Here is a 27,544-nt window from a genome sequence, read left to right as displayed (position 1 = left end):
GATAATATTAAAATCAGTAGGAATAACATCACAGTGATTACCAAAAATTAAACGGATAGTCTTACATTTAGAATGAAATAAATGTCCTACATTTAGAACTTATTAGAATCTAACCGTACTTTTTAATTCATTATGTTTTGTTTTTCAAATTTGTTATATACTTCAATAATCAACAATTTCCTTAACAAACTGTAACTGTGTCATCAGCATAAGATACAGTTGTAGAATCAAGGATTATAGTTCAAATATATTATTAATATAAATAATAAAGGCCCAAGAATAATTATTGCTTGAGGAATATAGGTTGCTTTTTATCGCATTAATTTTAATATGTTGTCATCTCAGCATAAAATTTTTGAGTAACTGGAAGTAAACCTCTGATACCAGTTTTTTCAAGCTTTCAGTTAAAGTTACAATATCGAAGGATTCTAGCCAGATCCAAATATATAGCAGCTGTAGGCTTACTTTTGTCTAGATTTTGGTTAAAGATGTCACATAAATCATTAATTGCATCTTAAGTTCCCATACCCGTTCTAAAACCATGTTGTGAGTTAGAGATAATATTGCATTTATTCAGGAAATTCAAAATTCTATTAATAGTTTTTCATATGTGTTTGCAAAGAGACAAAAAAAGCGGTTCTCTCCAGCATTAGTTTTATTACAGGTTTAAAGATTGGTATAATCTCAACCATTTGATCCGGGCATAAATCAGTATAAATAATAGCTTAAATTGTATAAATACATTTCAGATTTAATATTATTGCTTAATACATTTTCACAGAAGTAAGTATCAATCCCATGTGATTTATTTTTCAATTAATTTTCTTTTTTTGATCACTTTTGTTACGGGTTTTAAGATAACGATAATCTTAACATTAGTTCTACTTTTACTCATATTAAATTTTAATTAAATTATTGAATTAAATTTTAATTTAGTTAATATCATTTAGTTTTATTGATATCTTCACTTTTATTGCGCTTTATTATATTATTATTTTTCGTGTAAATAGATTTTAGTTGTACTCTGGTTTCTCGACTCATTATTTTGTTTTACCTTATTTTTATAGATTTCTTTAGACACATTTTTACTTATAGTGAAAAGTGTCTACAATAATATTTAGGATATTGCTTATAATGTTTTGAGTTTTCTAACACTATTAATATAGTAATTTTATCACTTAAATCAGAATTAATTTTTAAATATTCAATTTCCTTGATAGATTCATCGGGTTAGAGTTTCAGATAAAACATTAATTTGTTTTGGTGGTTACTCACATTTTAATGTAATATATTGCTTTACTCTGGTTGAAGATTTATTTTTTAAATTATTTAATTTCTTCATTCAGTGTAGCTGTAATCCCTCGTGGATATTTAAAATTTAGTGAGGTTAAATATGTAATATGTATGTCACGTAATTAAGTAATTTGTTATATTAATTTCATATTCTTTTTTTCTATTACAACCATTTTATGCATTATCAGATAGAATAAGATTAACTACATCAGATGTTTGATTACTGTTACATTTTAAACGTCAGCAGGGATTACCTTGGCCGGCAGATTCTGCCATGTTAAACCCTCAATGTAAATTTGTAAATAAAAACTAATAAAACAAACTTACAAGAAAAAATATTTACAATAACAAATGCAAATTCATAAATATTCCATAGAAAAATAAACAAGTAAGGAAATCTACATAATTTTTTATCGGTTGTGTTTAGGTTATGAAAGCACCATACCTTTAAAGTAGAAAGGAACAAATTTGCAAAAACAAAAAAAAATTCACAGGAATAATTTAAACTCAAACACAATCAAAACCAGAGTAAAAAAACACTCAAAAAGAAAAAAAAACAGCACACTAAACCACCTAACCTAATTTAGTCCATGCATCTGTGTTGCATATTATATGTAATTAATATGATTATATTTAAAACATATTTGTAGTTATTGAGCTGTAGCATTGTCAAATACCACATTAATATTTTAATTTTTTCAAAGTTTATGATTATTCGGTTGCGTTATATAATGACCAAAATAATTTTTATTCTAGTAGAGTAATAAATAATTACTTGATAAATGTAGCTTGTTAAATAAGAATTTACGATTTTAAAAATATACTTTTTAATCAGAAAAGATTGTAAAGCATTACCAGTATGCCTGCAGTAATCAAACTGTAGGTCTTCAGGGTTAAGAACTTTCAGTCTCTAGATGAGAGAAATCCGTTTAATCTAATCTTAACTTTCGAACAAGATTTCAGTTCTGAGGGTCAGGAAGTCTGATTGGGCGTTGTAGAGTAATCTGTTGATTTGATCATTATGATTAGCTAAAGAAAATTTCTTGGCTCTATCAATGTAGAATTAACATATAAAGAAAAATATGTGAAAGAAATTTAATGCTAATCACTCTCTAGTTTGTGTAAAATTGTGCTTCGGTGTAGTGAACCCTGTTAGGTTTCAGGGTTTTTTTTAAATAGTTTCCTTAAATGTATATTCTTCCAATATTATTTTTTATCTGTTTAATAAGAAAACAGTTTTAATTTTTATTTATTTATACATATAAATATTGTGCTTTCACAATTTATGCTTTTTCAGTTTTATTCATTCTTACTGATTTTTTGTTGTTAAAATTTTTTTATTTTGATAATTTTGAGTTTTGTGATGAACTGAGTGGGCGGGTATATTTTCCTTTGAAAATGCCAGAAGCATGGTTGCTAATACCTAATTTTTCTTTCTGTGATCCATGTGATTTATTATTATTTATATAAAATTGTAATGTAAAAGCAACTGAACAAACTACATATTAAAACAGTGTGTTGTATGCATAATTAAAAGAAAGATTAAGTGTAAAAATTTTTTTTAATTTCTTAGTTTTTATTTGAGCTTTTAACTCACTTTTTCAAGGACTCAAAATTTTTTGTGCGATATAGCCAAACGTTGTGAAAATTTTCATTTAAATATCAATTCATAAACTGTTGAGTATCATCAATGACATTTCCACCCTCCAAATATTAATGTGTGCCACATTAATTACTGTAATTGTTATTAATATGTTAATAGTTGCTCTAAAATTGTTTTATAATTTTATTAAAAATATAATTTTTAATATTAATAATTTAATTATAATTTTATGTATTTTGTAATGTTACTTGATTGAATGTATTAAAAAAATGCAATCCAGTTTAAATATACTTGCATGAATTTTTTCTTAATGTTTTGTGAAAATGTTTGTTGTTTCGTTTTACATTTAATGCTTTGTTTTTTCTCAGTTGTGTTTTTGTTTTTTAATCTGAATTAATGTACAGGGTTATCATAAAAGAATGGTGCGGTTTTGAACATGGTTTAAATTAAAACAGAATTACAGTTTGTTTTTTATTTTTCAAATTTGTCGTCTCAAACATTTTTTTACATAATTAATAAATTTCAATATGTACGCCCTTAGTCGCTCGACAAATGTCCAAACGATACTAAACTTCTCTCCAAACATTAGTTAACATTTCTTCGTTAATGGTTGTCATTGCTTCATTAATCCTGTTTTTTTAAGTGGTTTAGGTCGCGAATTTTTTGTGTATAAACAACGCTTTTGATGTACCCCCACAAGAAAAAATCGCAAGGTGTCAGGTCTGGACTCCTTGGAGGCCAAAGTATGGGTCCTTGCCGGCCTATCCATCGATCTCCAAATTTTTCGTTCAAAGCGTTGGGGATGGAAGTGCGGGGAAGCAGTACCATCTTTTTGGAAATGAAGTTGTGTTTTCGAGTTCATCCGGCTGAGGAAAGCAATAATCTGTTAACACGTCAAGATACACAACTCCATTAATTGTTTTTTCAACAAAGAAGAAAAGCCCTATTACACGATTAACTTTATGCAAATCGCGTTGTTTCTCAATAATTGCGTGTGGGTGAAACGCGCAATTATTGAGAATTGAGCGTTTCACGCGCACGATGCCCCACGAATATGGGGCATCTTTCAGAGCCCCATATGCGTTTGTTAACACATCCATTCACATGGAATGTAGCTTCGTCTGTAAAAATTATATCATCTAAAAACGATTCGTTTTCACTTATTCTGTCCGACATTTCAACAGTGAAATTGTAACGTTTTACATCACCATCTTATAAAATCCAGACACTGGATTTTATAAGCGTGTAATTTCAGTTTTTTTATGTAAAACGTTGTGAACTGTTGATTTTGGAATACCTAATTCGATGCTTCGACGGGGGATGGACTTCCCAGGACTTCTAATTGCCGATCGTCTAATTACTTCAACTGTTTCGTCTGGTACATTTGGTCTGCCGGTTGATTTCTGTTTCTTAACCGATCCATTTTTTTCGAATCGTTTGAACCAACGCGTTATGTTATTTTTGTGTGGTGGATCTCTTCCGAATTCACGTCGAAAACGCACGTTGAACTGAAATTACAGATTTTAATTCAGCCAGAAATAAAACACACTTTGCTTTGTCTTTATCCGAAAACATAGTAACTCACTAAACTCACCGCAACAACAATACAAGAACTGACGTTGTGGTTACAACTGCTGATAAACAAACTTTTGGGTTGGAGGCTTTCAGAGATACCAATATAACATCTAGAAATTTCCCTATAATCATCCTATGAATTACTGAAACGCACCATTCTTTTATGAAAAGCCTCTATAATGAAAATCATTAACATTATAATTTGTCCTCTTCTTATGTGATACAATGTAAATTAATGCTTCACTAAAATCGATCTTAAACCAAATTTTTAATTAAATTTACTTTTTACTGTAATGAAATATTTTAGACTTTTAAATTTTCATTATCTTAATAGTTTATCATTCTTTATTTAATTTTATAGCATTCTGAAGTTGTAATTTCAGAATTATTTTTAACTTGTCATATATTAAGATAGTAAATTGAAGGGGCCCATACTGCGTGCACAATGAAGTAGAGCTTAGTAGACATATGTTGTTTGATCCTTTTCTTGGGTAGTTTTTAATTAGTAGTACAGTGTTTTTTTCAGTTATTTATATAAATTACTTTTTTATTCGTATAGTGGTGTTACTTGGTGTTGCATACCAGTCAATCCAGAAAGAAAATTTATTACTATTTTGAATGATTATGTGAATAAAACTATTTCCTAATGATGCTAATGAGAATTATAAAGCAATCAAACTTTATTTGATGTTTGGTCTATACTTAGTGGGAATTATTAAAGTATAAAGATTAATAAAGATTAAGTATAAAGAATTATTTGTCAGTTTATAGTTTGGCATATTTAGTGTCATAGAATGGTTATGTAGAAGTAGGGATAGTGTAATGTAGTATTTAGGCCATCATGGGGTTATCTTATATTGCACTAAAAATAAAGTAATGTTAACTCATAGTTATAAAGTTTTACTCAATTTCATCATAGTTGGGTTATAAATTTTATTATGGCTGTTAAATTGTGTAATTTTTTTGCTGTTTTCTATGAACAATTAAACGTTATCATATCAGCTCTTGAACAGATAAGATTCAACTATTATAAGATAAATATATATTTATAATTCTCTCTGCACTTGTTTGACAATAAGTCTGTTTTTGTATGTAACATTAGTTTAAAGTTACGTTTATGTTAGTTACTGTAATTTAAACTTAACATATATGTTTCTTTTTTCTTTCTAATTTTTATGTTTGATTAAATGTGGAAGTTTTATATAAGATATGATTGAAGTTGTATAATTTATGTTAATACAAATATAGCAACAAAATGTTATCGACAAGATAATTAGGGCCGAGTGAATGAATAAAATCTGGCAATGAATATTTATATTTAAACTCTTTACTTGTTTCATATGATAAGTTTTAGTGTAAAAATAGTAATCCCCCTCCATATCATACAAATTTGTACCTTCATCTTTTAAAAGCGGTATGTCTTTGCAAACTGTCATCTAATTTTGAAATAAATTTTTCACAGATTGAACTGTTTTTATGATTTTATCTAGTAAAAGGCAGTGGTGCCAGTCACATCATTACAGGCGATACAATACTGGTTGTCTGTTTACTTTTTTGCAGTATGTGAACTATTTAATATCATATTTGCAGTGATGTCTTAAAAATCATTATAAGGTGCTATTTTATAATTGTGTTGTTAAAAAATTACTTTTTTTGTCATATAAAACGTTTATTCTAAGAAACTATTAGAAAAACTTACTTAAAAAAAAAAAAACAACAACAATAAACTCCTGATTTTTGTTTTTATGTTTAGGGCGATTATTAAAAGTTAATGGTCAATTAATAATACTTCTTATATACTCCAGGTGCTTGAGTTCTTTATTCATTTCTTTGTCACAAATAATCAAACTGATGAAATTCCACGTATACCATCAAGGATGAAAAAGTGATCATAAAGGGGTGGGTGTGAAAAAATGGACAATTTTACTCATGAGGATAACGAATTTAATTATCAACTAATTTATTTCAAGCCTTCCCCTCTGTGTCTGATCGAATCCACGTGCAGTCAGTGCCATCGGAAGAATATGTATTTTTACATATATTTAAGATCAGCACATTACTGATTTAGCAGTTATGAATCTTGTCAGCTCATGTTTTGCTGAAAAAAACTCTTCATTCAGAACAAGCTAAAGCTTTTAGTATTGAAAACTCTTCACTGCTTATCAATGTGTTGTGGTGTAAGAATCTGACTGAATTTAACAATATTTAGCCAGATTCTTGCTTCAGGGTAAAATATTCCTCGGGGAGAGAATAATGTGTGTATCAATCAGTTTGCTTTGTTTAATTTCACTTTACAGTTTGCTACAATTAACAGTTAAATAATTTACTTACTTTTCCAGTACAGTTAGGGTGAGGTTGAACTATTAGAATGAATTCTGATTGTATACGTAATGGGAGATATATCTGCTAATTTTTTAACAGTCTGCTGCATTTTAATTTCACTTTCAAATTCTAGCTGATTTTTAGGGCCCTTTTTATATGTTTTGAAAATAAAGTATCATAATTTTTTTTGTTTTGTTACAAAACAATTTGTAAGATGTTTCACATTTTTGAGAGTAGCAGTATTTTATAACAAAAAAAAAACTGCATTACTGCATCATTTGTTAAAGGTGAAATTAAAAGTGTTACCCACTTTAATATTTATGTATAAATTTCTTGAATGTGTATCGGTTCTGAAAAGTCATGAAAATAAGCGTTATAAAAAATGTATGCTCTAATGGTAATTTTAACTGCTCATTTTATTTTTCTCTATTTTATTACATTTTTATTTGCACAGTAAGGATCAGTTTTCAAAATTATTGTGGGTTTTTTAAAAAAATGTTAATTTAATTTTAAATATCACAAAAACTTTGTGCAATTTAACACAAGAAGACTGACTTTGTAGTTTTCTTTTGTTTCCTTTTGAAAAATTATCAAATCTTCTAATCAAAAATTTTACAAAGAAAATTGATAAAGAAATAAGAAAACAGTCAAGAAGTAAAATAAAATAAAATTATGCTCAGATATAAATAAAAATAATTTCAGTACACTGTAACAAAAAAATCAGTAATAAGTTAATTCCAATGCCTTCACTATTTTGCAGTTTGAAACTCGCTAATTTTCAGAGTACAACGGTGCTACATATGTTAATCAGTAGACTGTACACACAAGCATTAATTTTCTATTCATTCACCACCATGATTCTGTATTTGTGTGCATGAAAAATATACCGCTACAGTCATCAATAACCCTTAGATAAAAAATGTACTCTGTCATCATGACCCTCAAAGTAGGTCATGCTAGCCGAGTACGCCAAACAATATTGCTAACAATAGATATCACAGATAAAGAAACATTAATGTTCAGACTTGGAGCATCAGAACGAATCGCACTTATAACTTGCCCGCTCAAATTTTTTGGACCTTAAGTTGAACGTAACTCAAGAAAGACTCAACTGATCATCATAAAATTTTGAAATGTACTGCTTCAAATGCACTGCTTCAAATGCACTACTACAAGCACATTTAAATTTCTATGAAATTGATCTAATAGTTTTAGAGATTTTTTAGTCACACAAACTTTTATACTTAGTCCTATAAATAAATATATATGTAAACTATGTTGTAAACTTCATAGTAAATACAAGTTAATGGCATTTTTTTTGTACTTCTCATTTCTCAAAACAAAGAATACTCATTTTACCACCCACTTTTACCATGTGATTAAAAGTAATACCGTACTTTTCTTCGAAAAGCCTGTAAAAATGTTTTATAGTGTTTCTACGAACTGTTTCTGTGTGCATTTTTGTGATGTTTTGCCCTTATTAAGTTTTTTAGAATTGAATGTCTTTATAATTGAATATTTTATTGTACATAGTCCTTTACTTTGTTTTTTGTTGTCAGAAATAATAACCTCTTAGCACTAAAATTGTGTTGTAGATTTTCCAAAAGTATTCTTTTCTTAACCAGAAAATAAAATATATCATCATTCAGTTCTATGTATTTTGGATTAATTGATAAATTTTCATTTATGGTTACTATTATTTATTAATTTAAAAAAAAAAAAGGTCTATTGTAAAAAGTTATATGGTTGCATATTTTGATGTACCTTGTTATTTGTTATAAAACTGAATATTGTCCTTTGTTTAAAAAATAAATGGTTAGCTAGAAATAGTACATTTAAAAATTTATTTAATTTGACTTATGCCAAGAGTTTTTAATTAATAAGTGTTTTGATAAATATTTGCTTGTTACAAAAAAATTGAAACATGTCTGTTTTTTGTGAAGAAACATTAATGAGAAATAGAATATGAAAAGTGGTGAATTTTGTGTGTGTGCACAATGTTGCCACCCACACCAAATAAACTATTATATAATAAAGTAATAAATATGTTTTAACTTTGTAGTTTAATTTTGTTAGTAGTGGCTAAAGTTTCTTTAAATTAGTTCACTTATTTTCCTGATATGTTCTACTCAATTATTTTATAGCAGTCTAGGCAGCTCTGTTAATAAATGTATTTTTTGTATTTATTTTGCGAGTAAAGTTGATTGTAATAAGAAAAAATATTTTTGAATCATGTAGTTGATTTGACACACATGGTTTAATTATATGACAAGTTTATATTTTACCAAAGCTTGCTTTGCATGCACGCTGTAAGTCTTATTTTTTTCTAGTTATATTTAGCAGTACACAGTATAAAACTATAGACCTACAACATATGTGTATGTATATCTCCTCAATTAACAAAAGGAGCTGATTACAGGAGCTGAACTATTAACAAAACTGTTTGTATATCTTACAGTTGTTTAAATTATTATTATGCTTAAATAAATTTTTTCTTTTTCTGTTAGTATTTCATAATTAATTGTTATAATAATAATAATAATTAAACAGCTCATTTGGAGTGAATAAAAATAAATTGAGGTCACCCCAATTTAATAATGTATCTAAATGTGATATTGTTTCATAGGTAGATTGTCAAGAAATTGCATTGTCTTGATAATTTGCAAAAAACATTCCTTTACATAAAAAAAATTAAATGTGTAAGATTTATTTTAGCTTTTACAAACAAACCGCTCAAATATATTTGGTTGTGAAAGATGAATTTTGTAGCAGGGTCATTCCATGTCAAATCAACAAGCCCTCACAACTTGACCGTCGCAGATTACAACAAAATTCACAGGATGATCATATCTATAAGATGATGAAAAATAATTTTTTTTCCAGATTTTTCAGTTGCTCAGTTTTTTTTACGTAGGACTGTAAAAAAAGTTAAAAATTGCAAAAAAACAAGTTTCAAGTAATAAGCAAAAAAATTTTCTCAGCTCCTATAAGAGCTAGAGAGCTAGATTTGGTGTCATTTCTAAGCTCTTGGAATTGGCTTTTGTGTGATATCAGTTAAGATTTTGTGACATTAGGTAAGCAAAGAATTTGACCTTGAATATTTCCAAAAGTTTATATTTTTAAACTTTAATATATATATTTTTTTCTTTCTAATGTGTTGTACATGTGGTAATCATTTGATAATGAGATTACTATGTGATCACGGTAAAATAAAATAATGAACTTGTATGAATTCGCTATTTAACTGCAATTTGTATAGCTTCTAAAGATATTTACGGAAGAATTTCACGATGTACACTTCTTTTTACAACTTCTGGTTAGCATTGTCCACTTCTTGCTTATTTCCTTATTTGAGTCTAAAAACACTCAAAACCATATTTGCAGATCAAGAATCCAACCATTTCTGTGAATTCAAGCTCATACTCAGTGTATTTGTTGTGCTTGCTTACTATTGAGTTAGAAAATGAGAACACCCTCACTTGCACCTGATTCTTCTTCAGTGAAACAAAAAAGTGGAGTTTCTGAGTACCTGGTGTAGTTCTTGTGGTCATCGTCCTACTCTTCAAAGCCTCTTGTCCTTTATGATGTTCAATTGTACTGTAATGGAAATTTATCGACTCTTTGTCTATTTGCCAGTCATACAATTTTAGTTGAATCATGATTTGGTTAATGTAGGTTATTCTAAGATTTCCTCTAGCTGCAAGTCTTTTTAACTGTTCCTCCTACACCATCACATGCACTTTTGTGTTTTATTAGATTTTATATTTTAATTTAATATTCAATCTTTTTTCTGGTCGATTGTGACATTTGACCACATTTTTTATTTTGTATTTGTTTTTAATATTTTTGTTTGTTCTGATCTTGTTTTTATATTTTTTGTTTGGACGATGATAATGCCCGGAGCATTTTTTCCCCAGCAAAAACGTTTTGTCATGAGATGTGGCAAAAAACTGCCACTCTGCTTTTGATTCCAAAGTCTGATTCATGGTAACAGAGGTTGAAAAAATTGAGTCTTTCTTTGTACTGAGAGGTGGCAGTACCATCACTGTAGTAATAGATCAGGTTTGGTTTTGTGATAAAATGAGGCTGCATGAAACCAATTAAATATCTCTGAAAAATGTGTACTGTTATTGTGTCATGTGAGACAGTGAGAAATTATGACAAGAGATGCATGCTTCAATGTATTTGTTGTTGGATCTTGGAAATAGATTGTGAAGGGGTGAACTGTTGCCCGTGCATTGTTCCGGTGGAAACTTCAGGCTGCATCTTGGATAATGAATGAATAGTTCTCAGCAAAGTCACAGATTACAAGATCTGTGTCCTTCTTTTAGAGATTGCTTCAGGTGGGTTAGGTAACTGGACTGTTGACTAGCAAGAATTGAGTGTTGAAGAAGTTTTGGAAATTTTTCCAAAGTATACTGATGAGTAGGTTAGACTAATGTCTTGAGAGAAAAATGAGCCACTGAAAAATTTGAAAAAAGTATTTTTTTCCCATCGGTTCATGGGTAGAGCCAATGCTGTAAATTTTATTTGATTCCTGGACATGAATCTGAGAAGCAAATTTATTTTCGTTGATTTGATATGGAATGACAACCAAGCATTGAAAAATGTCGTACTTCACAGATTCAAATTCAGAATCGTCTGGATGAGTCTGATGTGTTGTACCACCGTGCCACAGATAAGCAGAGTATCTTATATATTAAAACATTTGTACTCAAAATCCTGTAATTATAAAAAATAACTTAAGAAAAAATTATTTGGTATTTAAAAGAATAAGAATCCTTTTTTTTTAGAATAAATTTATGCAGGTATAAACATTATGAATAACATAGAACATACTTTTCATCCATGTTAATTATAATTTTCGTAAAATTTTCTGTATATTATTTTTAAAAAAGCGATGAAAGTAATAAAATGTGCTATTTGGGTAAAACATTGTGTACTTTTCCAATCCTTATCTCAAAATAAAATTTTGGACTATCAGAAAGATTTGTTATATTTACTTTTTTACAAAAACCAAAAATAAACAAGGTCAAAGTTGAATATATAACTTGCTTAAAATTGACAACAAATTTCCCGATGTAAAACTTAAGCTTCTTCAAACTTGTGTTGATTTTTAACATACTCTGTAACAGAAAGTAGTAATGCTTGTGACAAAATTTAAATAACATGCCTTTATTAGTTAAGATAATCATAAAATTCATCATTATTTGGAACACTATCAGAAGTAAAAATTCTAAGAAACAGAATTCACGTGAAACTGTAGGTTCAATAGTAGGTCAATATTTCAGGCATTGGATAATTAAATATGTCTAATATGTACAAGCAGATTTTGCTATTAGATATTCTAGTTGTCACAACTGTAATTGTCAAAATATTTATACAGACATAAAGATGTACTATATCAAATCATGAAAATATGCATGATCATGCGAATTGCAAATTAAATGTATGAAAAACAAATCTTTATTAATGTAATACAGAGATTAAGATCATATTGTATTGAAATCGAGATTGTTGGTTATTACTTTTTTCTATCCTTAGTAATTGTGTATTTATTTAAATTTTTGGTCCATATATTTTTTTTTAATGTTAAAAAAACGTATTTGTATATCTTTAGAGGAGTGGTATAACGTCTTTCATTTGGAAGATTCTGGGGTTCTGATCCAGAATTTGCAGTCCGTATTCCCACATAATAACCTTCAAGCTTATGTGATAAATAAATCGTCAATCTTACAAATTTCATCCTTTGTTTATTATAAACAATTTACACTCCATTAATTTATATATGATGTTTGAACAGATTTAAATCATTTTATTTTTTATTAGTGCTTATGTTTATTTTATCTAATCGTTAAGTGCTTTTGATAGCCAGACGTATTTGTTGCAGCAGCATTGTTATAGTAAAAAAATATATTAAAAACAATTGTAAAAATCTTAAAACAGTGAAGATATTAAATAAAATGCATTTACACATTAATGGGATTGTCTTGTAATTTAAAAGTAAATTATCTATTTAATATCTATTATTAAATAATATTTTTTATTATCTATTTATTATTTTCATTCCTGAAATTTTCCCAAAAAATAAATTTGCTATAAATCCATTTTAAATATTCATTCATAATATTATTATTAAATCTATAACATTATAAAATTAAATCATAATATTTATTATAATCATTAAATCATAATATTTATTACAATATTATAATCATTAAATCATAATATTTATTACAATATTATAATCATTAAATCATAATATTATTATTATTAAATTCATTCGTAATAGTATTCAGAATGTATTTATATAAAATTTTGTCGATAATACTGAACTATTATAAATTCATTTTAATTTATTTTTAATTTAAAATACTAATGGGTGTGTTACAATGCAAATATCTTGTTATTCTTAGAAGTTATGCTCCACACATACATAGTCCAGATGCACAAATATTAGTGTTTTTATTTTTTTGTTAATTGAAATTTAGTGGGCAGTTTGGGTATAAATTTATTCAGATAATTCTGTTGAGTGGAGAATTTAATTGGCGAAAAAGCTTTAATGGAGAGCAATATATTATATTTCATTGTGATTCAGCTCACTAAATTATGCTTCTATACCTAGAATTTTCTTATTTCATTTATAAAAATTAGATAAATTATTCTCAAGATGACTGCTATACAAAACTTTTATAATCATGCTTCTCATAGGTAGGAAAATTGCTGTTCTTGATTTTGAGCACTATCGAGTTCCTGAATTTATAAAAAAAGTTATGAAAGTAAATTAAGATCTGTAAGGTATGTTTTATTTTTATTGTATATTTGCATTCCATACAGAATAAAAAAAAAACTGCATTTATTTTAAAGATTTATCTACTGCAATTCGTGCATATAGATATATATATACATCTATTCACATTTTTTGTGTTTGTTAGAGATGACACCTTTAATGCAAAACTTGAATGAATTTATTTTAATTAAACAATTTTTGTGTTATGAAATTTCAGCTCTGCCTGTTATCTAATCATTTGAAATATTTTCTAATGGTCTGTCTATATTCAAAAGATACATTTTTATTTACTTTTTTGAAAATGTATTTAGTTCAAATTGTTTTGGTAAAGCCTTATTTTTTTTTTACATGTGTGAGGAGACATTTTAGCCAATAACTTAGTTATAAAATTAAAGAATGATAATAACTATTATAGTCCTAAGTTTTCTATTATATTTTTTGTTTTTATTTCCGTCAATAGAAAATTCAAAATTTAATAAAGTTAAAATAAAACTTTACTAACATTGAAAGTTAACATTTAAAAAAAAGATAAACATAAAGCTTGAAGTTTGTCTAAACTTAGCATTTTTAATCTTAGATTGATTTTAGTCGTGTTTCCTACTTTTTTTTTTCGTTAACAAAATGTTGCTGATGATTAGTTGCCTGAAAAAGCCCATTCGCTTTGTATTTAAGAAAAGGAATGAATGATGATTCTTCTTAGAATTCCTATAGAAAATAAAAACAAATTTGCTCCCCTTAATAAAACAAAAATATAAAGTTAAGTTTAATTAGTTCATGTTATTATTATATAAAAGTGCTTCGTAAAAATAATTAATATTACGAGCTAGTAATCTGGGTCTGTATATGTTTTTAATTAATTTTTTCATAACATTTTACATGTTTTAATAAACTTTTCTTTACAGTAACATTAAAAATTTTTAGTTTAGGTTTGTGGTGTACAATTTTATCATTTATATTATTGGCCAAATATTTTATCAGCATTTAGATTACTGTTATCTTGCCATATTTACTAAAAATAAAATAATATTTACAGGATGTTTGGGTAACCGAATGCAGTTATTATATTGGGATCCAATTTAAAAATAAAATTATAATCTTATCTTCGTCATTATAATATACCATTTTATATATATATATATATATATATATATATAATATTTCATCATTATATTTGTTCATTGTATTATCTTTCTATATAAATATATTTTTATTAATTATCTTCAGAAATGCCTTTCTGTCTTACCTTTAGACATTGTTTCCCCCAAAACAGAGTGACATGTTATTAAAACTTTGAAATGAAGTTTTTTTGTATTAAACCTGCAGATTATGATTATGAAACATATTAAAGGAAGAGTGCCTAGTAATATAACAATTAAAACAAAACTTATTACAAGTTTTATTTTATTAAAGTAAGTTTTTAATTTTGTTTTATATTTAACACTGAAAATATTTTGAAATAAAACAAGAAAACACAAACATTGAACCACCATGTAAGGCAGGAACAAAAAGAACAAATATGATATGACTTGCAATGAAAAACCTATTTTAGATATTATTTAAATACTGAAAGTATAACAAAAAATCTGCAAACTTTGAATTTATTTTCCGTTATGGTGCAGTGTTATTGACCGATATTATGACCGTATCTGTTTTTTATTTACATAATGGGATAAAGTATGTAATGAAATAATCAGGTGGAGGAATTATTCAGGTTATCAGGAAAATATTTGGGAGGGGATAATTGGGAATAAATAAATCCTGGACAATCTGATTATTCATTAATGAATTTATTTGTAATTTTATTTGCTATCTCTGTTAATGGCATGCCTTTAAACTACAACTGAAAGTGGTTTTTGGAATTTTTCAATTAATTTATGTGTATAATCTTACACAATTTCAGACAACGGTATATGACTGATGACTTAATGACAAATGCAGTGAAATGAAATATAGTAAATTGAAATTTTGATTGTGAATAACTTGAAATAAGTATTTATATAATTTCTTTATAGGAATGCAGTGTTGGGTTACTGACAGTATATAAACCACACCCTGATATAAGTAGATATAATACTTCCTTCTTGTCCTATTTTAGGTGAACTGGTTTGCCAAAATCTGCGTTGTAGATGTAGATGTTATTATGAAGCTTTAGGCAATATTAAGGTACATTTTTTTTTTTGAATGATTTCCTTGACAAAATTATATAATTACATGTGCATGTTATTTGTAATAACATATAGGTAGCGTACAATAGTGACAATGATAGGTATTTAACATATTCAATGAAAAGTTTTTTGTCCCATGTTGTTTAATTTGTTTGGGTCGGTATAACCCTAGTTACTAATTAATAAATGCTTAAATATTTATTTTTGAAAGTTGCCACTATATATGAACTTGCTCGGCTGAAGTGACTGTTTGTTATAATTACCCTTACTCTAGCCGATTCTGATATATCAGAAACAATTTTTGCTTGGAATATTTTTTTAAATTTTGACCTAATTCATTTCTCTGTAAAAATTAAATTTGTTACTTTGAGAACACTGAATAGAATAGTTGATTGTTTTTTGTTTTGAATGTTTTGCAAATTGATCACTCTGTGGTCAGAGCAGATTATATAAATAAAATGCCGAAATTTTAAATAAATTTGTTTTTGAAGAGATGCTGAGTTGGACATTAGACCTTTTTTTTTAATTCTATCATCTTGGGTTTGCATAAATTTAATGATTTCTGTATGTCTTATTATTTTTGTATTGAGGGAGATGGTTTGTTTCTTAATTATGCATCCTCTATTCTTTTAAAAAGTCAGTTTAATTTTCTTATCAGGTTCTGTGGCTTTCCATTATTACATAATAGTACCTGTAAAGTTTATGTTTAACTAAAATTAACACGATTTTTCAATTAAATTTGTCATTTCTTGATTTACATTATATTTAAAATAAATGTTTTTTTTTTAGCGAAAAGTGTTTACCTTGGATAAATGTAACTTGTCCTTGTTATTCTAGATGTAATAATTTTACCTTCACGTACATTACTCTGTATTTACCAATGACTAAAACGTTAGAAAAGTTATTTGTACGTGCATCTGTATGTCTTATTAAAAGTCTAATTAATTAAATTTACCTGAATTTTAGCGTTAAACTTTTTTGTTTTAAAAATGTGTTTATGATGATTCTTTAAAAAACAATTTTTTTTTTGTGTGTGTTAGTTTTTACTTTTTAGATAGGCAGAATTTTCAATTGCTGTGTAAGGTTTTATTCTAGGAAAAGGGTATGCAGTTAAGAAAAAGTATATTTGCGATTCAAGACCTAGGATCATATCCTGTTGTTTTATTACACCATCGATATCGTAGATTAATGAATAAAAATCTATTAATCCAACAATTTGGTCTATATATATATATATATATATATATTTTGTCTTGATTATAAATAATGTATGTACAAGTAGTATCCCCTCTCTTGATTGTGTCAGTTTCAATAAGTGTGGTTGAAATGTGCATCAGGATTTGAATTGGACTGTTCATTTTGTACATAGAGTTTGATAATTAATTTTTTTGCCACTTTACTGTTAGGCTTATTATGTATTACTATCAGAGACAGTGACCTGATTTCAACAACCGATCCACTGGAAACCCCTTAAGTATTGAGGGTAATTTACTCTTCAGGAATTAGCATTGTAGATTGCTAGTAGGGTCAGACCCATATCTGGATAGTGGTCTACATAATTCACCAATGCTCTTCACAAAAAAGAACAACAATTTTTTTCATTTTAATTTATGAAGAGAAGTAATAAAATTTCTATTAGATATTGTTGAATTTTTTTTGTACTTTTTTTACACAAGTTTTCACAGTTTATATAAATTTGATTTTTTTTTTTTTATTATCCGAATTAATTTGAGAATTTTCTTTTTTTGCTTTTGCAGATAACAAAAATATGATGATTTTTCAATATTTTCATTGGAAGTAATTAAAAAAAACAAAAAAAAAACATGTCTGCTGGCGGAATTGGAACAACGTCGGTACCGACATTGTCGGCCAGGGAAGAAGATGTGATGAAAGAATATTCTTCATCCTTGGAAGACCTTACTGTAAATAGCAAGCCGTTGATTAATATGCTGACTATGCTTGCAGATGAGAACAGTGCTTTCGCATCGGTCATTGTCCTCGCTATCGAAAAACATTTACAAAAGGTCACATATTACATACATGTTTTTATTTAAGTTTTAAGTTTTTTTTCTCTTAATTTTTAAATTATGAGTCTGAATAGGTCAGAATCGAGTAGAAAATAATTTTTTTTTTTATGTTGTTGAAAGATAAGGTTGAAGTACTTGCCTAGCTTTACCTGGTAGCTCAAGCCCTAGCCTGTTCTGTTGCTACATACATAAATACATACAGATAGGAAAATTCTGAAAACCAATAGAATACATATTTTTTATTTTCCAGGCTGTATCAGCTTTTGTGAACTGACCAAATTACTATGATAACAAGGATATAGGGGGAAAACATATTTATAGACATTGATGGAGAATCTTAGGATACTCAGAATGTAGTATAGCTTAATTTTAGTTTAGCCAGAAATTGTATATCAGCTGATTTTCATGAATACATTTTTGAATAAAATATCCTACTTTATGAAACGTGAAAGTATATGTAAACGGTAGTAATCACTAGTAGAAGTCAACACTCATGAATACAACAAAGTCAGACAATAAGTTTATTTAATGAATTCAAATTTCCTTTACATTTCAATGTTTTTTTCAAAATTTTTCTTTCCTGAATTTCTTTTTACGTGATGCCAATAAAATTTTTTGGGAAGTTCAGACCTGAGATAAAGTAAGGGACTCAAGATTTCAGTAATTAAAAAAAAAATACTGAAATCATTTTTATCTAATCCTGAGATGGAATAGTAAAATAGTTTCAGTATATTAGTTGAACGCAAATTAATCTATTAATTGTGAATGGAAATTATTGAGAAGAGTGGTTGTTAGATATTATGTACTAATTTTTATATTTGTCGCTGTGTATAAGTGGGCTGAAGTATGATGTGCATGTTTTATTAGTGGTCCCTACATCAAGCATTTCATGTAATTTGTATTTAATTTAGGCATTTAAGCTAATTATCATTATTCAGTTCACAATTTTCAGGAATTAATCTCTTGTGCATTTTTTACTCGTTGAAGGGGAGAAGTGTTTAATTTTTAAAAACTACTGAGTGTTTAATTTAATTTTTTTTTAAATGAAGACCATTTTACCAAAAAATTAAACTAATTCTTATAAACTGTGTGCACTAAGTGTATTTAAACTTTGCAAAAAATTTATTGGAACATGTGCAAAGGAAATGTTCATTCAACTTGACTTATAAGAAGTTACGTCAAAGTTTTAGTATTTAACAGCTGTAAAATGCTTATTTTCTCCAACCAGTTTTCCAGCTACCTTCTGGGTCTGGTTGTGTGTGTATAGGCAAATTCAATTACCGCTACCGGCTTGACAGGCCTGGTGTAGTCGCAGATGTAGTGCATTGCAAGTGTAACTGTGCCGGTAAACGTGTAGTTTGAAACTAACTCAAGTCTCCCATTCCTGAGACGTGTGGTTAATTGAAACCCAAGAATACCGGTATCCACAAAATAAATGTTGATTTGATTTTGCCATACCTCAGGTTTTTGTGGGTTTGCAATGATGAGGTGTGTATCCAAAAATGAGATTTTATTGATGGTGGTTTATCCAACATAATTTTTTTGTTAAGTAATACCCATAAATTATTGTGGTATTAGTTGATTATGTTTTACTACATCATTAATAATTATATAGTAAAAAGCTATCCAATTATTGGCAATCTATAAAGTTTGTTGGACAACTTTGTATTGCTCAGTCTGTTAATAAAAGTAGTCTTTAAAATCAGAATTATAGATTTTGAATTTTTTGACCAGTTTTACTCTTTTTTGTCAATTTAAAATTGTTAAATAAGTTGTCTTATTTAACAAAAAATAAAAGTTAAATAATAGTTGTTAAAAAAGTTAATTTATGGACTGATGGTTTTTTTACTATCTTTAAAGTTCAGAAAATTTAATATTACAGATAATGCATTTTCACCTGTATTTAAATTTATTGTTTTTCTCAGTAGCTTATAAAAAGAAAATTATTTTCTTGATTAAATTATGTTCTTCGTGGTCACAGTATGTTCTTCCTGAAGAGTTTGACGCTTTAAAATTTGCTTCATAATATTAGTTTAATGACGTGTAAATTTATTTTATCCCTATCACTTTTCTATTATCTTGTTCAGTTTTCTTTCACTGTTTAACCTGTCTAAAAAAGAAAGTTGAAAAAACAGAATTTCCCTTTTATGGTTATTGCTTGACTTAATGTACATAAGATACACTTCATTAACTGTTAAAATTATAACAGTTATTATCACACTGTCCTGCTGTTTTCACTTGTTTGAAATGATCATCTCCATTTATCATTTTTATTTTCTTATGTATTGTAGCTATTTTGATAAAAAATGGTTGATATAAAAAAAAACTGTTGTTAAACTGACATGTGTTTTTTGATATTTGATTGAAAAATGGATAAATTATTATTTTGGATCGGTAAAAAAATCTACCTTGTCCCACATTAAAAATTTTTTTTTTTACAAACCAACCCTGTTTGTCTAATAATGATGTGATTTTTTTAGATTAATGCTAATGCAAACATGTTTGTATTGCAGTGATCAAAATGAATATATCAGTTTCTCCTTAATTGTGAGGAGGGGGTTGGGTGTTTGCTTACAACTTTACATATACTCATGGTGTAGTTCATGCGTTAACGCTTTATGTAGGAGATTGCATGTATCTGCTTCATTATTTTTTTCTGTGTGCAAAGTCTGTAAGGTATTTTTAATTATCCCCTTAAAGTAGATAGGTTAAATTATAATGCTTGCTATATTCTGATTGAAGGACCTGTTTAATTTGTGCTTCTGAAGACATTTTTCTGTCGTACTTAGAAACTTTTCTATTGTGACTTAATGAACAGTTTGAAACAAAATACATCATGTCTGTGAAGTTTATTCCCTTTTGAACAATAATTTCTCTTAAATTAATATAGTTGTTTGATAGTTTTTGTGAGCTAAACTTTACATAACCTAACAAAATAAACTGTGTGAGTAATGATCTTAATATTTCAGAATAATAACCTGGTTTAGTTTAGTGCCTTTTAAATTGACCAATAGAGACCTCGAAAGACTTCCCAGAACTGCACCCAGTCTGGATCAATGAAATTAAAAATTAAATGGTGGTAACTGTTTAATTTTATTTGAAATTAATGGTAGTTTTACGTAGTTAGAAAGTACATGCATTTTTAAACACGGTCTCAGGAAGTCTTTAAAATAACTGCATTTTATTTATAGTTAACTTATAGACCTAAAACATTCTGTTATACATATATTGGGATAGATTTATCTACACAGTGTTTCGTTAAATTTCATGCTAAGTCTGGTGTGACATAACATATAGAAGAATTTTTGAGAATAAAAATTAAATTTTTATTATTAAACAAGAGTTGAGATGATTGTATTTTTTGTTTTGGCCACTTAACACAGTTTTAACTTTTAAAATATATACACTGATATTTAACGTAACTCCTTTCTTCTTAATAGTTATGTATTAGAATAACTATTTTATATGTGATATATCAAATGCTTTATTGGTATACACTGTTAAATGTGGCAGCATCAAAAGTTGATGTATGCTTTGTGTTAAAAGTATTAATATTAAATTTTTTTAATATTGAGAATAGCGTCATGATTATTTCTATGAAAATCTTAAGATTTTAAAAAAGATTTATTTGATCTTATTGTTTCCTGGGGTATTCATTATTATAGTGAACTATGAGATAATGTTTGGTTTTATTTATAATATAAATTTTTTAAGGTAATATAATTACTTATAAGTAGATTTTTTTTTAATGTTTTATCTATGCTATTTATTGTTAATTATGTTGTACTCTTGCATGATAAGTTTGTTCCACAGCTGCCTGGATATCATGAAATTGATTTTCTAACATGGATTTATTGTTTACTTTTCTTTTTTGTTTAAATTAATTAAAGATAACAGTGTTGTTAAAAAGTAATTAAAAAAGTGTTTTGTAAAATGGATGATTATTCATTGTATTGATGAGAATTAAAAAAATATTTTTGAAAAGACGTGTATGTCTTTTTTTTCTACAGTTTTAGATGTAAGTGCTAACCTTTCTAATTTAAGTGTTAACCGCTGAATGAAAAATAAGTTTATCATCATCTTAAAAGTTGCTAATCGTAGCATCCTTTTGTGGATAGAGTAGTTTGTTGTATAGAAGTTATCATTGTGTTTTACATAAAATGAATATATGAAATATTTTTTATCTACTAAGTTTATACTATATGATATGAGAGTCAAAAGAATTTGACCTAGAACTGGATCCAGAAGTACTAAGACTTCCTTTTGTGACAAATATCTAGTACCGATTTTAAAATCAATATCTATCAATAGTACTGCAACAATTTTTTTCTTGAGTTTGCAGTAAATGAAGGTGAAGGCTCCACAAGAATGAAAATACATTATTTGGTACTAGGTAATAAATGTTTTTGGATAAGTGTCATAAAATTCAATCACTGGAAAATTATATTTTTATGGTCTTTCTGCTGCAGTCAATTTTATTGTATTGCTCATTAAACTGGGTTTAAAATAGTTTGTTTTGGAGTGGGAATGGCAGCACAAATTTTCTTTTACTTATTGCAGATGGCTTTTACTTCAACAATTTTTGGAAGTTTTACATTGAGTTTAGAAACATTTTCTAATGTCTTTGTGAAAATCCACATTTGTTGAAATTTTATAAAAGAGTTCACTAAAGCAGACATGTGGGGTGATATATTTGAAAACCACATTTCGATTCTGGTACCTTTATAAAAATTTGTATCAGATTCCCAAAATTTACATTCCCTCCACTACATTGGCAATTTTTTTTCTCAATGGTATATTTTGTATGAGAAACTAAAATCTTTGGATTGGTTTATGATTTTCTCATTTATTGATTTTTAAAAAGATTACTCATCAAAAGCAAATATTCAGTAAAAAGAAAGAAATTAGCAATTTGCTTTCAAAGCATTTTTTGAATGGAGAAACAAGCATTTCTTTTTACTTCCTGTGAGGAACAGTCTGCTGCTCAGGATTTCAGCAAGTTCACCTCGCTGCTATCAGTTCTATACCATGCAAAGACCAAGCCAGTTTTTAAGATAAAGGAAAGTTTTAAAAATATTGTCACAAATTGTACATAGAGGAGTCATGAGGAAGAAAAGTTCTTGAATCTGTCATCTTGTCATCTGTCTATGGCACTCATTTTTGTAAGCTTTATTATATTATATAAAGGTGAAGATAATCTTTTGGTTGCAGAAAACTATGGTTAATAATAATCATCTGTTTTTTGCCATCGATGAAGTTAGAATAAAGCCATTGTATATGATAATCTTATGTTGATGACACATTGATTTAACAAATACGTAATTAGTCAACTAGTCATACTGTGGAATTCCATAGTTTATTTTTGTTCACCTCATGATATTTTCATTTTTTAAGGTCTTTCAAGACCCCTTTTCTTACAATAATGCAATTTTTCCAGTAATGATTGCATATACAGTTTTGTTTTCTAAAATATCTGAAAGTACTGTGGTAAGAACATTAATTATGAAGTATTTTAATGACTGTCCTTCTTCAGCAAGTCCAGTCTCACATGTTTTTTCATCAACACTATGCTATTATTTTTTCTTTACTTGTTATTTTAGCTCCATGAATTTTTATTCTTGCAATTTAAAATACATTTGTGATGATAAACCAGACTTAAAAATTTGTAATATTGTTTATTGTAGCAGTCATCATTGCTCAGTTTCATGGGGGGTAGCGTGAATATAGACAAATGGCTGTGATTAATATTCTATATCAAACACAGTTATTGTATGTTTACAATTAGTTTCAATATTAATTGATATTACCTAATGACATGTAAAATTATATGTTGAACAGTAAATATTCAACTTAATGTAATGTAATACAATGCTGGAGCAATTTTATTTGAGAGAGCACTTTTCAGAAGCTTTACTTTTTAATATATAAATTAGTATGATGTGTACTATATGCTCATGGTTTAGTCTTTCATTCCATTTCTCTTTTTGATGGCCCTTGTCACTGTTTAAATAACTGGATTGTTGTTTAAATAACTGTACTGCTTTTTTTTCTTTTTTTTTTTTGGTTGGATCATAAAGGTTGTGTTATGATGCATTTTAATAAAGTTTGTTAATGTATAAGCAGAATTTATAGTCACCTTTTTAATTTATGTGGAGCTAACATAATATAGTTAGAAATTTCATTTGTTTATGGTGTTGCACAGTTCTTCTTATATAATCTCCACAATTTTATGAAATCAGCTGATTAAGGTGTCAGTTTTGTTAAGGGAGCTTTACAGCTTGATTTCTAATTTATTGTTGTTAGTAGACAATTATTGCAGTAAACAGTTTTTTTTAGCCACTTTTTTTGGCAATTTAGTTAAAAAATTAATGCGCTCTGTTCCTCTGTCCTATCTTCTGTCTTGTTTAAAAAAAAAAAACCCTGTTTCCCATCAATCGTATCATATAACCACTACAATTTGTAAAAGCTCCTGGTATTGTTGATAAACTAATATGGCCCGTTTAGCTTTTTAAAAGGAAATAAGCTGTTAAAAATACAAATGCAAATACAGACCGTTCGCTATTTGAATCTTTAAGAATGACATTTCACTAAAGTTTAAAACTTTCTCATGTAAAATATTTGGAGATATCTTCAGTCTATTGCATGTTTATATTACTTATTAGGATTTGTGCTAATATATACTGACCTATTTGCACAAATTTGTTTGAATGTTTTGAATAAGTACACCCTTTCCTTCTTATACATATGTAACTTGTATAATGTTGAAGCAAAACAGTGCATACTTAAAAATTATCTGTAGAATAAATTGATTTGATTCACAGAAAAGGTATTATTTCAGAGTACGTTATAACAGCCCATATCATGACTTTGTGGCATGTTCCCCTCCACTTATGTTATACAGAGTATTTATTTGTACTTTTTTACACTTTACACAAAAAAAATCTATAATTAAGATTAAACACTTAAAACCTGATGAAAGTAAAAAGATTTAAATATCAGGTGGCACAGAGAGTGCCGTTAAAAAGGGCGGCACTGATGATAGGACCTTTTAGATTTGTTAGTAATTCATATTTTGAAGAGTATATGTTGTTAACATTTCAAAGAACAAAAGTAATTATACTCTTGACAATTGTCAGTTGAAGTACAAAAATATTAAGTATGACGTCCATAGAATGAAAAAAAGGGATTTGTATACAAATCTACGATGAAATGACAATCTCAATTTGTGAATCTACTAAACTTGTAGATAAACTGTATTCAGTCTACTATAACTTTGGTAAACTGTATTAAGTCGCTCTGCCAAATGAAATTTTGAGGAGACATGAAGATCTGCTTATTGTACGGTTTGGAGAAGAGTTGAAAATGCAACAAAATTTTGATCTGCAGAGATATACATACTTTGTACATTTAATTCCTTTTTGACCTCGATGAATGTAGTAATAGGTGGCTGTAGCTCTGACCAGTACCTTGCTTGTGTGTTAATGATAATACTGATTTTTTCTAAACATGTCTTTTGTCATTAATTGACTATTTATATGATCTGAATTGTAATTTTTCTTTGAAGCTTTTTACAGTTTTCAAATTCATCAAAATTTTTTGTAATAAAAATTTAAACCTTCGACTGGAATCCCTTTCTGATACAGCTGTTGTTGTAGCAGGTGCCCTTTAGAATACAATTGGATGTAAACTATTTATCGTTATTAAAATTAATAATTAACTTTTACATTATGATTTAATGAAAAAGTTTATTTATATTTGTTTTTTTCGGTTTGGTAAAAGAAATCCATTTTGATCATTTATAGTTGATTAATGATGAATTAATTATGTTTAAGAAACATCATGTTAAGTAATCAGAGAGTAAAGTAAATCAAGATGTTACTTTCACATGTTCGTTATCATCCCTTGTGACTGTCTAGTGACATTTGACTGAAAATAATGATTCTTTCCAACATTATGAAAATGTCTATACATATATATATATATATATATATATATATATTCATGTATTATATGAATATCATGATCTATATACATATGTATATCATCAGTCAATATATATATATACAAAGCTTTTTTTTTTTTGGGGTATTGCTACATAAAATGTGCTGATATTGTGGAATCCTGTCTTAAGATTTGAAAATTGTAATGCTGGTGAAGACTACTGCTAATTGATATGAAAATTTCTTCAGAAGTGATTTAATTTGGGGTTTAGTTTAAAAATGATGTAATTATTTTTAAGCAAACTCTTGAGTTTATTTTGTACAACAGACTACTTTTCCATAGGTGTAAATTATTTTTAGCTTCTTTTAGATGATCTCTATTATGAATTATATACCTTAAATTATTGAAATCAAGTAATTCCTTAATTATAATTAAGTACTTTAGTGAAAGTGTGATGAAATAAATCAAACATAAGTTAGTGGATTTGCACAACACTTTTTCTGTTATTTTATAAACAGGTTTCTATTAAATTAAGAAATCTGTTTGCTGTTCACAAAAAAGTAAAAAAATAAATAAAAATTACGTAGCATACTGCTGGTGCTATTAATATTTACTTTATCTGTACTTGAAAATTTAAATCTGCAGGCCTCATATTAAAAAACATAAACACTCCTATATACTGTTATCTATTTTTCTTAACACCATTCAAGGGAAAGTCTATAAATAGGGTCGCATATGAATTAAAAAAAAAATTATGAAATGCATTACAAACAATTTTTCAAACTAACTCCATCAACTTTTCTAAATTTAACCTGTTGAACACACAGAAACCTGCTGTGTTGAGAGATCAGCTGTTTTTGCAAACATCCACACCTTAATGAGTATTTGGATTTGTAAAACATTTTCCACCTGGGTGAGTTTATATTGGACACAATCGGTTGTGTGGGGCTATGAGTGGAGATGAGAGATGCATTGTTATGAAAATGTAGTCGAGATAGGATGCAGTTAACACAAATGTGTTGAAAGCGTGAGCAGAAAATAAGTATTTACACAATACAGTACAGTATATAAAAAACAATCTACTGGCAGTCCTTCACACTTCAGAAACACTATTGTCATAAACCTTTTGGCTAAGGGTGAAAAAAGAAATCATTCTAAGAATGTAAAAAATATTTCCATTGCATTGAATCGCACTTAGAATCGCCTGCGATTTATTCCCTGTAATACTTGCTCTTAAGCACTACTTTTAAATTATATACAGTGACTGATGTTGCAATGAACTAGCACATAGTGATCATTTTGTGCTCATCTGAGAGGGCCCTCCTTGAGTATACCTTGAGAAAATTAAAAATCATACGTAATAAACTTTACGTTAAACTGTGACAACTTCCTGTTGAAGCTTCTATATTGCATCATTACTTGTCCCTTTTAGCTGAGTACTTCTTTCATTGGCTGCATTGTAATTTCTGACAGCAAATTAACAGAAATCCAGGTCAGTCTTTCGGTCAGAAAACTGCTGAAAGAATTTATTGACTGGATGTGTACTGTTTCACATAAATTCCTTTTCTCAGAGAAAACTATGAACACTTCTTAATGAATATTCTTCGCAGGAATATTTTCTGTCTAAAAAAAACTTACAACTGGTAACTATTTCTTCTAACATACTCTGGGAGTATGGTCACTTTTAACTACTACATGTATGCATCAGCTATTACATAACAATTTACCTATTTATTTATCTTCCTTAAAATGTACCCATACAATTTGTTGCAATTTATTAAATGTATTGTCTATAACTAAAATTTTATTGCTACTAACCCTCTTGTTT

The 27,544-nt window shown here is 27.7% G+C and overlaps 1 protein-coding gene across 2 annotated transcripts in view; it reads left to right on the top strand.

Moving 5' to 3' along the window:
- The window catches only part of LOC142332584 (uncharacterized), a 209,363-nt gene that overhangs the window by 32,128 nt on the left and 149,691 nt on the right, over positions 1 to 27,544 (top strand). For both annotated transcript variants that reach the window (XM_075379097.1, XM_075379096.1), the window contains exon 2: positions 17,506 to 17,772. In XM_075379097.1, coding sequence (XP_075235212.1) covers positions 17,572 to 17,772 — 201 coding nt within the window. In that variant the 5' untranslated portion in view covers positions 17,506 to 17,571. The remainder of the gene's footprint in view (positions 1 to 17,505; positions 17,773 to 27,544) is intronic.

The sequence above is a fragment of the Lycorma delicatula genome, chromosome 11 (genome assembly GCF_047948215.1).
Source record: "Lycorma delicatula isolate Av1 chromosome 11, ASM4794821v1, whole genome shotgun sequence".
Taxonomy (NCBI): domain Eukaryota; kingdom Metazoa; phylum Arthropoda; class Insecta; order Hemiptera; family Fulgoridae; genus Lycorma; species Lycorma delicatula.
The sequence above is the reverse complement of the archived record's forward strand: the minus strand, read 5'-3'. Positions and strand labels throughout refer to the sequence as shown.